The sequence below is a fragment of the Stenella coeruleoalba genome (genome assembly GCF_951394435.1).
Source record: "Stenella coeruleoalba genome assembly, chromosome: 1".
Classification (NCBI taxonomy): domain Eukaryota; kingdom Metazoa; phylum Chordata; class Mammalia; order Artiodactyla; family Delphinidae; genus Stenella; species Stenella coeruleoalba.
The window spans coordinates 139,496,202-139,509,318 of record NC_137169.1 but is presented as its reverse complement, the minus strand read 5'-3'; the positions used below and the strand labels follow the sequence as shown (position 1 = coordinate 139,509,318).

The window sequence follows — 13,117 nt, the reverse complement described above, 5'->3', positions numbered from 1 at the left end:
CTGTCTAGGAAAACACAGCCCACATTTCAGAGCAGAAACATGTTGGACCCAGGACTGAGCTGGTATGCCACAGGCATCCTGCAGACCTTTGGAAAGGTCTTTATCCCTGGAGCCCTCAGGACGGAATGGTGGGCAAATACCATATCCTTCAAAGTTCTACAACAGACTTTTGGCGAAGCCCCGTTACAGGAGCCCGTACTGAATATGTTCTCACTAAAAGGTGGTTTTAAAATACTTTCACCCCTTTTCTTCCTACACAATCTCTAATGTTAGTTGCCTGATGATCACTTCTTTAATTGTCAAGGAAGAGTAACCACAAGATATGACCTGGTAGTTGAGTTTTGATGGCTTTGTGTTATGCCTGTTTTACAGATGAGAAGTCAGAAGCCCCAAAGAGGTTCAGTAACTTAATCAGCTACTAAGTGGTAGAGCTGAAACTAACCAAGGCCCTTTTTCCATTGATCCCTCTACTACAGCAAGCTCCTTATCCAAAGGTGAATCAACAACCCTCCCGGGTCCCTGGTTGAAAGAAAAACTTAGGAACATGTGGTTTTCTTAGCCTAAGAGGCTCTTCACTTGTGTTCATAAATAACAGTGGTTTGGGGGGTTGTTTTTTTTTTTTTTTGTCATTTTCTAATTTCAGGATTTGTAGGAGAAAACGCCCAGCCAATCCTAGAAAACAACATTGGAAATCGAATGCTCCAGAATATGGGCTGGACACCTGGGTCAGGTCTCGGACGAGATGGCAAGGGGATCGCTGAGCCGATTCAAGCCATGCAGAGGCCAAAAGGATTAGGACTTGGATTTCCTCTACCAAAAAGCATCCCCACAGCCACTGCCTCCCATTCAGGAAAATCCGCCTGAGACGAAAAGCGAAGAAGAGATGTTTTACCAGTTGCATTTGCGCTATGTATCCCGTTGTTCTAAAATTACAACATAGCTTCTATTTTTGAAGCCGAAATCTAACATCAAAGCCTCAAACTTGTCACTCTAGCTTCCTAGCTGCGTACGGTTCTGCCACAATGATAGAAATGGGATTTCATCACAATTCATGGTGCTAAACACCTTTACCTTTTAAAAATGTTCAGCAATTTACATTCTAGGCATAAAGAACAGCTCAAATAGTCTTATTTATTTTGATCTTGTATGTCAGTAATTTCTAATGCTTTAGCTTGATTCACTCGTGTGTGTGCTCCATGCCCTGGCAACTGAGCACGCCCACATGTTTCTAAAATGGGATCAGCCGGAAAAGGGTTGTGTTTCACATCAGCCCTGTCTGTTGTAACCGAAAACACCTATCATCACATCAGGGAAGTCCTAAGCACATCTTTGTTTGAAAGGCTGGCCAATTTCATATTCCCTGAATATGGCTTTTTGGTTAGGATTCTCTAACAGGGTGACACCCATTGTCTATCCTTGGACAGTGTAGTATGAAGTTCACAGTTGACACACAGCAATTAATGTTTCCCTCTGACATGTCGACAAAAATAAACCTCATCGTTGTGATCACCAGAGTGCCCTCAACATGACTTTAATGCAGATTTTATAAATTTTACCTCATTTAGAACATAAAATAATTATGGAGAGGAAAATATTTTTTAAATTCACCATGACTGAACTGTAAATTCCATTAATCTAGACTTCCTTCTACCTCTTTCTTCCCAAAGGTTGATATTTTTTTAAGATCAACTAAACTGTAGTAAACTGATTTTAAATTTTAACCATCAGAGTAAGTTAGAATATCGACTCAATTTATTCGAAGATTTAAGTGGCTTTCCCAAGAATTCAGATTTCTGGCAATGGTCCAGCCCATATACAAGGTGAACAAAAAATGAATGGTACTGATTCGCCCTAACATCTAAGCAGTTACCTTCAAACCAAGCAAAACAAGTCATTTTTACTTTGTGCCTCGTATTGTTATATCTGAATCATCTGCTTCCTAACATCAGAGATTCTAAATTGCTCTTAGTTTAGATGTTGATTAGCTGTCTTCATTATTAAGGACTAATAATAATATTCTCTTTATAATGGCCTTTGTTGGTTGAGTGAAGGCCAAGATAGCTCACGTGACTCACCCTTCTAATGTTATTTTTTTAACCCTTTATTTTTCTAGAGTAGTTTTAGGTTCACAGCAAAATTATGGGGAAGGTACAGAGATTTCTCATAAATCCCCTGCTCCCACACATGCACAGCCTCCCCTGTTACCAACTTCCCTCACCAGAGTGGGACGCTGTTACAACTGATGAACCTACGTTGACACATCAAAATCACCCAAAGTCCACAGTTAGTATTACAGTTCACTTTTGGTATTGAACACTCTATGGGCTTGGACAAACGTATAATGACACGTCTGCACCATTATGGTCTCATACAGAGTAGTTTTACTGTGATAAAATTCCTCTGGGCTCCTGTCTAATAGGCTTTTGGAAATTTGTCAATCCCCCAAGAGTTTTTTAAAGGGGGGAGAGGAGGTTTGTGCATGTAATAGACCTGTCCCAGGTGGTCCCCTGAAGAAAATACTGCCAGTTAGGGAGAGGAAGTTCAGCCTGCTATCGGAAAGGCCTCATGGTTTGCCAGATTTCCTTTTAAGGACGCGTTCCTTTTAAGAATTATCTTCTTTCCTAGGAGTATCGTGGTAAAAGGACAAGTTGGTTAGAGGACTATAGACTACCAGGTGAGTTGCTCTTATGCTCTTCTTAGGCTATCCGGTGAGCATTCTTATTGGATAAAGTAACCTTGTTGTATGATTCTTTTCTACAAGTTTGTTACCTGGAAATTCGCCATTTTTCAGAAAAGGTTTTTGTTGACTACTCATTCTATCTATGTAAGGGGTAAAATTGTCTATATTCCAGTTTAAAACTTCTTTATGGTAGTATACAGTGCTCTAGGATCTGTTCAAAAGTTTCTTTTTGTTTGTTTGTTTGTTTAATTCCATTGCATGAAGATCTTCTAAAATCCTAGAATTTTGAAAAGCCAAATGTGGCGCCACTGATAACACACAATGAGATTATCGTGAGACTGACTGATCCTGAATTCCTAAGGACTCGACCGTTCTTTTTCACTTTACCAAGTTCTAACCCTCACAGTGAAGAAGGACAGACCATATATACCAGCTGGCACGGGGCAACTCCTTAACTAAATATTGCAGCTGTATGAAAACTTTTTCTTGTCCTCCTGGACAGGTACCAACCTTCTGAAGCAAACCTTCTCTAAGATATCCCTGAGCTTGGGTGCTCTCTGACTCAGCCCCCCAAAACAATTCATCTTTATATTTTCCCCTGATAGAAGAAAGGTCTCAATCTTGACATCTAGTGCCCTCTCCGTGACTCACAGAGGATTTCAAACATCTCTTATCCTATGGAAGTGTTTAACTGTACAGAATATGTGAATCAGTACTCAAAGCAGAGAGGTGGCAACATCCCAAGCATCCCCCCTGCTCTCACACAGACATGCACCAGGAGCACATACATCCCTTCACCTTTCAGTGAAATTTAAGAAAAATCAATGCACACCTGAAGTTCTGCTTGGACCTGAACTGAATCGGAGAAATAAACCCAATTGAAAAATGCAATTTGTAATGTAAGCCGAATCTTTTAAGATATGAAGTTCACTAATTTATGTTTTATATAGAGTTATAGTTAATTTTTACCGGTTCCTATGCCCATAGAACCCAAAGCATGCAAAGGAATTCATCCTTTAGAATGTATCAATCATATCTCCTTAAAAAGGTGGTTAGATTTTTCTCTTCTTCATAAAGCCAACTCTTCTACAGTATCTAAAGCTTCATATCAAATTAATTGCTTGTACTAAAAATTTTACAGAGTACATTGGTCTCTTCCACTACTATCCAAATTATCCAGTCCCAGCAGTAGCCGAGAGAGGGTGGGTGTGGCTACATTAGCACGTCAACTTTTTGCCTTTGTATAGGTGTTATACTTGATATTAATCAGATTGTGTGTGGGGGTCATTTCCTTCCTTCCTTCCTTCCCTCCTTCCTCCTTTTTTCCTTCTTTCTCCCCAAATACAATTTTTAAGGCTATGTTCCCCCCTCAAATTTATTTGCTTTTATTTTTTAATTATATGGTACCCCTTTAAAAGAAAATCCATTGCTAGCTAAAATTTACCAATTAATTGGTCTCAGCATTTTAAAACATAGATCGTATAACACACACTGTTGCTATCAAACAGAAGTTAAGACAAGTAGGGTTAAAGATATGCCTAATGTATACATATAGGTGTGTTTACAGGGCACATATATGTGCCATATACAGACATGATGGCAAAATAATTGCATTTTATTAATATTCTTATTTTAGCATTGTGAATTGATATTCTTGCAATTAATTGAACTGACAATTGCTTCTCTTCAATATATTTTCATTTTGAGCAGATATTTCATGAAAGAGAAAAATCACTGTTGACATGCCTTTTAAAACCATGTCCTCCTGTACTGTCTTTCTAAAAAAAAAAAAAAAAGTGACCTAAATTGGTATTGTAAAATGAAGTTGTTTAGCAAAGAATATTTTGGATTTTTTTTTCTTTTAGTAGAAAGGTATATTAATAGTACAACAAAGAATGAAAGAATAAACACAATGTTTGAGAATGTTATTTATAAGCAGTCATTGTCTTTGTGCTTTAAATGTTTCCTTCTAAAAGTAATAAAAAATAGAGTTGAAAGGACTTTAATTTTTTTTTTAATTACTACCCATTGACAACATCAAACAGTGCAGTTAAATTCATTGTTAATCTTTAAGCCCTGGAAAATGTCAACATTTTCCAAAAAATTTTAGAGGAAAAAAATTGGTAAATATATTTGATTTCATTTATTCACAGCTGGTTGTGACCTGTTCTACTACATTTTCCTTTGTTTGTTTTCTCTGAAACTGGGCTAGACTAACTGGCTGAGGGTCTCTTTCCACTCAGAGATTCTGATTCTAAAGTAGCGAGTGCAAATTCTCTCTGACACTTGAAATATCCATCAGGACCATATGTGTTACAGTCCCTCCATTTCCTTCTGGGAAATTGTACCTCTCAGAAACCTGCCTGCATTTTTAAAATATTTTATAATACTCATTAAAACGTTGAGTTCCGTTGGCTGTAGGAAAGCATCTCACTATGTTGATAAAATTTTCTTTTCTCCCAAAAAACTGAGTTGTGAACTGCTAGAGTATGTGGATTTCTTTTTAATCCAATAGGTATTAAATATTCATTTATTTAACAGGCTTGCAGTAATATATACTCAACTGACAAGTGGACCATGAAGCCTCCTTCTGCTGGGTTCCTACTAGGCGAAGACTCATTACTTTACACACCTGACATTTTAAGTAGATCCAGATTTGTCTCTAGCGAGTCAACGCCATTAACTACCAGAGTATGATCTACTATCGCCACTTTGGGTTTTATCTGTACATTAGAGTCATCTCTGTCTTTGAATTGTCAGAGAGTTTAAATCATTCTCAGATTCACCGACCTCATTCCTGTTGTAGTATCAGAATGTCCCGTGTTTACTCTTTAATCTTTCGAGGATGAAGTTAGGTAACAATTGAAGGCAATTTTTGTGTTTCTTTAGTTGGTTTTTTTTCTTAGTTTGAATACTCAAAATAAATTACTAGCATTTTAAATCTGTGTATAATACTTGATGTTTCAGCTCTAAGATGGTAAAGACAAGACTGTATTATGATAGCATCCCAAGCAAAAAGAACAATCAAACCTATTTTCTACCTGTTTTCACCTTCCTATTAAATTTCAAGGAAATGTTTATTTCTTCCTAAAGGCAGCATTCTTTAATAAAAGCAGAAAGGATGAGAAATAATATGCGAGCTCATTATATACTTAAGTAGTATGTGAGTTCATTATATACTTAATACATATATTTTTATATATATAATATGTATATATATACATATATATATACTTATATATACAAATTCTTATATCGCTATTGAAGTGAATTTCTTCAAACGCCAGAATTTCATAGTTTTGATGAGCAAATGAGTTGGAGAGGTGGGCGTGGAATTAAGGTTCCATTAGATACCTGTGTGGCTAATCTAATTCTAAAGTTCTTTGTTGATGGCTATAATTGATTATGGAAACTATAGATAATCCACGTTGCAGGCAGGAGGTACAGAGTTTACAAAACAATTGTTTAAGTGCATGTGAAGCACTTTACAGCACACATTAAAAATTGTGAAATTTCAAGTACAAAACCACAATATTTGTAAAACAACGACCATCGTGTCTGTAGGCTCTCAACAGTCAGCAGTGTGGTCCGGAGTCTGTAAGGCTTGGTTCTTGCCCCTCCCGCATCTTTATACACCTCACCTTTAATTGCATCACTCCTGATTTCTTTCCACACGTTTGTCTACTTCCCCTATTTTAATATCATGGGACAGCCTTCCAAAACGAGGCAACAATCGCGAGCACACAGGAAACCCGCGTGATCTGACTCCTGTCCCGTTGTGTTTCTCCATTATGTCCCTTAACAACTCAGCTAGAAACAAGCAGCAGATTCTTTTCCCCCCCGCTCACTGAGTAATTGTGTGCGCTGTGTGCGCGCCGCAGTGACAGATGTGCAATATAGCAGCTTCTTCAGGAAAAAATTAACAGTTTGTCCAGCATGTCAGCTCGCTCTTTTTAGTGCTTGGGAGGTCTTGGCCCCATTATGGATGATTTAGAAATTGAGGCAAGCAAAAACCAGCTGCCTGCGCTGAAAGCCTTGGTTAGTCGCCCTCATCTGCATTCCAGGACTCACTTACATCTAGAAATTGGTGGAGCCCCTCTGGCCACGCAAAGAGGATGGGCTGACAATGCCTTGATTTGTTGAGAGAGAGAATAAATGGGTTTTTCAGAAGATGAAATATCGCCATTACTGGCCAATTTACAGCATTTTATCTGTTCTTCAAACATGTCACTTTTGTTATTGTTGCATGGTAATTACATAGTGAAACGGAAAGAAAACAAATTCAGGTTACGTATTCAGATGGATTGCAAAATCAAATAATCCTGATAAATGCCCATTTATGATACACATGGATGAAAGGTTCATTTTAATTTTGAATGGCTGGCTCAGCCAGAAATAGGATATAGGATTAAATTCCAGAGAATCTGATTACATAAAAGCAAAGAGTCTTTCTCTTCACTTTTTTCAGATCCAGGAAATCCAGGTTGATACCGTGAGGCATATTCACAAACAGGATTGTCCTGAGACAATACAAAAAGTGAATTCAGCATTGCGTTCTGAAAAGGATGCGTACTGGAGAGTTATCTTGTTCTAGAGATTCGTCAGTCCTGAAGACTTCTCAAGAAGCAAGTGGGCCTAGGCTGAAAATATTTCCAGTTCGGAGGAAGAGCCTTACATTTTGAACTTTACTTTAGGTACTAGAAATCCAATGCTTTATTCCTGTGTTCCTCTTTCTAAGGTTATTTCTCCCCCCATCCCCAGACCCTTTTATTATAAAGGAATGTTGCCTGTAGACGTTTAGCTGAGCGCACCGATAATGAAGTTCGTGGCGAGGAAAAGGAACAAGGGGCCGCACCCCAGGGCCGCTACTTAAAATGTCAGGTATACAAAGTAATGGGTCTTCACTTAGTAGAATCTCAGCAGAAGCAGACTTCATGATCCACTTATCACGTGAGTATATATTACCGTAAGTCTGTTAAATAAGTGTTGAATATCTACTGGCTTCTAAGTTTGCTGTGGCAGGGACAGAGAGATAGAAGAAGCACACCAGCACTTAACTGCCTTGGCCTGGGGTGAGACGTGTCACTGTTCAGGATCCATTGGCCAGATTTGGTCACACGGGCCCAGCTGGATTTCAGGGAAGCTGCTGGAAGTAGGGAAGCACGTGGATGTTTGCGAGCACTAGTTCTGCCGTAGTTATTTATGCTGTGGTTATACTATTTTTACATAACCTCAATATGACACGTCCAGACCGTTAAATATCAAAGCAACCTCTACCACATTTCATTGAGTCTAAGATACCATCAAGTTTAAGAGGCACCTTAATTTTATGTATCATTAAGAAAGAAGAAAAAAAGCACTGGCAAACTGTGGTCCTCTACCCCTGGCAAGAGGCCTCCATCCCAATTTCAGAAATACTAAAATGTGAAAAAAAAATGATAAAAATATGTTTATAAGTATTAAATGACTTGTGCCAAGAAAACAACTCTAAGGAATGCCAGGGAGGGGCTGCATGAAGTGGTGGGATTGGGGCTGCTCCTTGAAGAATGACAGGGTTTGACTAGAAACGAGGAGGGTTCATTTTTACCCATAGCTTCTTCTGTTATGTTGACATTATATGACATAAAAGGCTCAGGCATTGGAATTATTCCAAACTAGATTCAGTGCCCAGCCCTAATGCCTTCTGTATTTTTTGAGACTAATCTCACAAGTTGCACCCTTTTTTGCTGAAGTAAGAAATAATAATAGCTACCTCATTGAGTTATGAGGGTTAAATTAATAATGCACACAATACACCCTAGCAGTGTCTGGCAAATAGTAGGTGCTCTAAATTAGGTACCATTTCTTTTCTAGTTTCTAATAAAGTGATAAATTGTCCTTGTTTGTTCGCTCTTCTGGTTGAGGAGAGAAGGTCAGAAGTGTTATTGTATTTTTACTTTGCTAACAGTTCCCAATAAAGACAAGTGATATTAAACAATCTTCCTAATTTCATAACCATTGATGGGCATACCCTTAATAATAAACTTCTGCTATGACTCCAAATAATAAGTTTTTTAAAAATCCATTCGACTAGAACCTATAAACAGTAAAAATACAGAATTTAACCACCACCTGCACTCAATAATTTCTTACCAGCTGACTGAATATCTTCCAGGAACCACTGGCCATGCCCATCAAGGCCTTTGGAACCTACCATGGCTCTAGTATATGCTACTGATCTCACAGAACTGGGAGATACAGAACCCAGTGAGACGGACGCTGGCCCAGGAGTAATACTAATGCTATGACAAATGCCTTAGACCTCTTGCTTGAGATGCTTAATTTGAAATTCTGTCTTTTCACAGAATCTTTTCAAGACTATATTCTAAAACAGTGCCAAACTTCAGAGTGCATAGGAATCACCAGGAAAGGACTTTAAAAAGTTGATTCTCAAACTCCACTGTCAGAAAGATACCTGAGGATGAGTATGCAGTTGAGAAAGACTGTCTAGAAGAACCAGATTAGGTCATCTCCAAACCTTTGCCCACATCCAAGCCCAGCCTTCTATGGTGGACCCTACTGGCTCATCTGCCCCAGCTGTCTTCTCCTGGTAAATGTTCTCAACATCACCATCCTCCCACCCTCTCCCTAAGACAATTCCCAGGAATTTGGAATTAGAACTAATAGATTTCATTTCTGGACTTGGTATAACTGGTCTCTTGAATGGAGAAGCCATTGGTCTGGGCAGCAAAGGAAGTCAGTATGTAAATGAGGTAAAGAATGAGGTAAAGAAAAATGTCTAGGTTTCCCACAGCCCTGGATCCTGGTTTAAGCTTGCTAGATGTTCTCTCCAAAAAAGACCAGAGGACCGTTACTGGGGAGGTGGAGAAAGCAGCACTTTTCTGTAGGAGAATGTGACATCTCTTTGCATGGAACAAGCCTCACGTTATTGGGCAGGATGCTTACCACATGGGTCTAAACATCTTATGAGCAAACATATAAATCAGAGGGCAAATCATTCACATTACACAAAGCTTTTTCATGTTGTAAAAGAGCACAGGGTCCCTTTAGGTAGCGTTTTCTCAAGTGCTTATTTACAGATCATTAAATACTTAACAGAGGGAAGAAGTAAAAGCTGAAGTGCTTAAGCCTGTGTTTATTAAATAGCCATCATAGATTCAGATAAAGCAAGTCTAAAATCATAATGACAGTTAATTGTCCAGTTTTTAGATTTTTGTATTAGGAGACAGGAGCTAAAATAACAGACTGTCCAGGTTAATATAGGACCCCTGTGCATTCGAGCATGGTTGTAATTCTTTTCTGTGGGCTTATCCCCAGTCCCATAAGACACTCCTTTATCTTATAATAAACGTTCTCTTTTTGTACAAGTTAAGCTTTCTGTTATTTCCAAATAGTACTAATTTTCTGCAGGATGTTGGCTAAAATGTAAATGTATTATAAAACACTGAAAAGTACTACCATAACTTGACCAACTGAATTTTCTCTGATTGTGCAATTATCTAAAAATGTATAGTTTTAGAGGAACTATTATACCTTATAATGCTTTAATAAAGTTCCTTCTTGTGGCAATGGAGTATTCTAAATGACTTGACCTCATTTTTCTTTCTTTCTTTTTTTTTTTTTGAGCCTAACTCTACCAAATTCTAACCCAGTAATTCCTAGCAATAAAGGAGGCCCATTACTTCAAGGGACTCTCATAAGACTGGAGAAGAATTCTGAATATTACTTTACTTTTCAAATATGTTAATGAATATATAACATATGATATTTCTCTTCGAGCTGTTTTACAATTTCTATGTGTCACAGAGTAGAGGAGAGCATGGCAAATCTATAAATTATGATGTCACTTCCTTCAGTCTTTGTATCCCATCTTACAGCTGCCTGCTTGTCACACTCTCAGGCTACCGAGTTCTGCTGTTGGTTCTTGGGAGGACATGGCTGTCACTGCTAAGATGGTTCCCTTGGAATCAGCAGCTGCCCTGTTCTAGCCTATGAGACAGGAGTTCCAGACCCTCCTCTATAGGAAGGAAGCAACTAAAAAAAAAAAAAAAAACAATGGGAAAAAGGCAGAGAACAGAGAGCAACACTTTAGTCCTGGTGGTTTGCTTGCCTTTTATATCTGGGACACAGAAGCAGGGGATACAGCAGAAGCAGTGCTGGACCAGGAGTTAGAAGACTTGGATTCAAATTTGGTCCATCCATTACTGGTTCAAGACACTCACCTAACTGCTCTGGATTTTGTATCCAGATTTATAAAAAGAAGTGGTTATTCGGGAAAAGGAGTTGATGTTTCTGAGTGCCTGCTCTGTGCTGGGGATTTCTCATGAAGTTTTCCTGAGAACTTCACAGAAAGGTATCAATACCTCTGTTGGCCCTTCTCAGTTATAAAGATTAGATGACAACTTCGAGAATGCATACTAATGGGGAAAAAAATCACCCCTAAACCAGCAGCAAGTCCAGATTAGCTAATACTTAAGGACATGCAATGTTATTGCTTATAGGTAAATTACAATTTAAGTTAACACTGAATAAAATTTTACCTAAAAGAATTAATATTCAAGCCAGCATTTAAATGCAAACAGTGTGTGTATTGTATCAAGTTTTGAAATCTTTTATTTTCCTTAAGTACTTTATTTTCCCTTTAACTTCTTTCTGCTGTTAATTTACTTGATAAAAGTATCATAATAATGCAGAGGCATACTTGCCCACCCCAAGTCTCAATAACCACAAAGTCAAATTCTGCATGGTCCATATAAGTAACATTTCACAACATCTCCTGGTACATGTCTCGTGACATGTCAGGCTCCTAATCATAGATACAGGATAACACTAACTTGACAGCATGACCTTGGACAACAGATTATGCATGATTTCCCAGAACAATGAAAAAGAAAGTGATTTTTTTTCTTTTAAAGAACTGGGGTTCAGTGTAGTGACCTTAACTCCACATACAGTTGGAAGAATTGGAACAGGTTCAGAAAAATTTGAGACAAATGATTAAAGGCTGAAGGGACTGACGTTAAGAAAAATATAGGCAAGGAATAATGGAGAGTTTGCTAAATAATGACCACAGAGGGGGGTCTAATCATCTCAAAAATATTCTAAAGACACAAACATCCAGAAGAAATAGAATGATTTCAAGAATTACCCTGTAGTTCTAGAATGGGAAAAGTATGGTTTGGTTGGTTTTGAATTTTTTTAAAAAGGAAAACGGTACTTGAGTAAAAGGAAAACAGAAAGGCATCTGTTTTAATGGAAAACAGTAAACTAATCAAAGGAAGAACTCTTAGGAAATCTCAGTCTGAGTTAATTGAAGCCCTTTGTGAATCTGTCAAAGACGATAACTCAGTCTAGCTTGTGGGTGATGGGCAGTAATATTCTAACACACCTGAGAATCTAATTGCTCTCCACTTTCAAACCACGTTGACAGTAGGTGGGACCAGGACAGGGTTTGGGTGCATCTTCACACTGGGCACTGGCCTTGTGTCCGCTCTTTCGTTGATGAATAGCACAGGGTTGGGCTGTGACCATTTCTGGGTCTATTCTTTTTGTTTTTTGGGTTTTTGGGGTTTTTTTTGCGGTATGCGGGCCTCTCACTATTGTGGCCTCTCCCGTTGCGGAGCACAGGCTCCGGACGTGCAGGCTCAGCGGCCATGATTCACGGGCCCAGTGGCCCTGCGGCATGTGGGATCCTCCCGGACCCGGGCATGAACCCGTGTCCCCTGCATCGGCAGGCGGACTCTCAACCAGTGCGCCACCAGGGAAGCTCTCTGGGTCTATTCTTTAATCTGACTTTTGCAGCGGTGAAAATAACCAGAGTACCTCACAGGTCATTAGGCTAGGTAAACTACTCATTACAGAGCGAAATGAGACCAATGACAGTCATATTCTGCCAAGGCAGACTGTGTCTACTTCCTACTATCTAATTAAGCATCTACCATATGCTTATCACTGAGCTGGGTACTGTGAAGATTCATAAGAATTTCATAGTGTACTCACCAGCCCCAAGGGACTTGTAATCTTTTTGGAGAAATCCAACAAATATTCAGAAATTATATTTAAATATTTCATAATAAGACTGGCACAGGCACTGGACAATGAGAGTAGATACCCCTCTGATCTGAATGGATGCCAGCTATAAATATCGTTATAGTGTAATAGTGCATGTTGGTAAATACCAGCCCTACTTACATATGTTTGGTTTTTTTTTTTAAGTTGGAGGGAAAAAACACACTATGTCTAAAACACTGTATTGGGATGTGGAGAAAAGGAAACCCTCCTACACTGTTGGTGGGAATGTAAATTGGTGCAGCCACTATGGAGAACAGTATGGAGGTTCCTTCAAAAACTAAAAATAGAATTACCATACGACCCAGCAATCCCACTCCTGGACATATATCAGAGAAAACTCTAATTTGAAAAGACACATGCACCCCA

At 38.7% G+C, this 13,117-nt stretch overlaps 1 protein-coding gene and 1 long non-coding RNA gene across 3 annotated transcripts in view; one reads left to right on the top strand and one right to left on the bottom strand.

Annotated features, from left to right (window-relative positions):
- GPATCH2 (G-patch domain containing 2) overlaps nucleotides 1-4,979 on the top strand; it is a 165,761-nt gene extending 160,782 nt beyond the window's left edge. The window contains exon 10 of the mRNA XM_079934746.1: nucleotides 644-4,979. Coding sequence (XP_079790872.1) covers nucleotides 644-864 — 221 coding nt within the window. The 3' untranslated portion in view covers nucleotides 865-4,979. The remainder of the gene's footprint in view (nucleotides 1-643) is intronic.
- LOC307193223 overlaps nucleotides 1-13,117 on the bottom strand; it is a 284,938-nt gene that overhangs the window by 71,019 nt on the left and 200,802 nt on the right. The gene's annotated exons all lie outside the window — the stretch shown is intronic.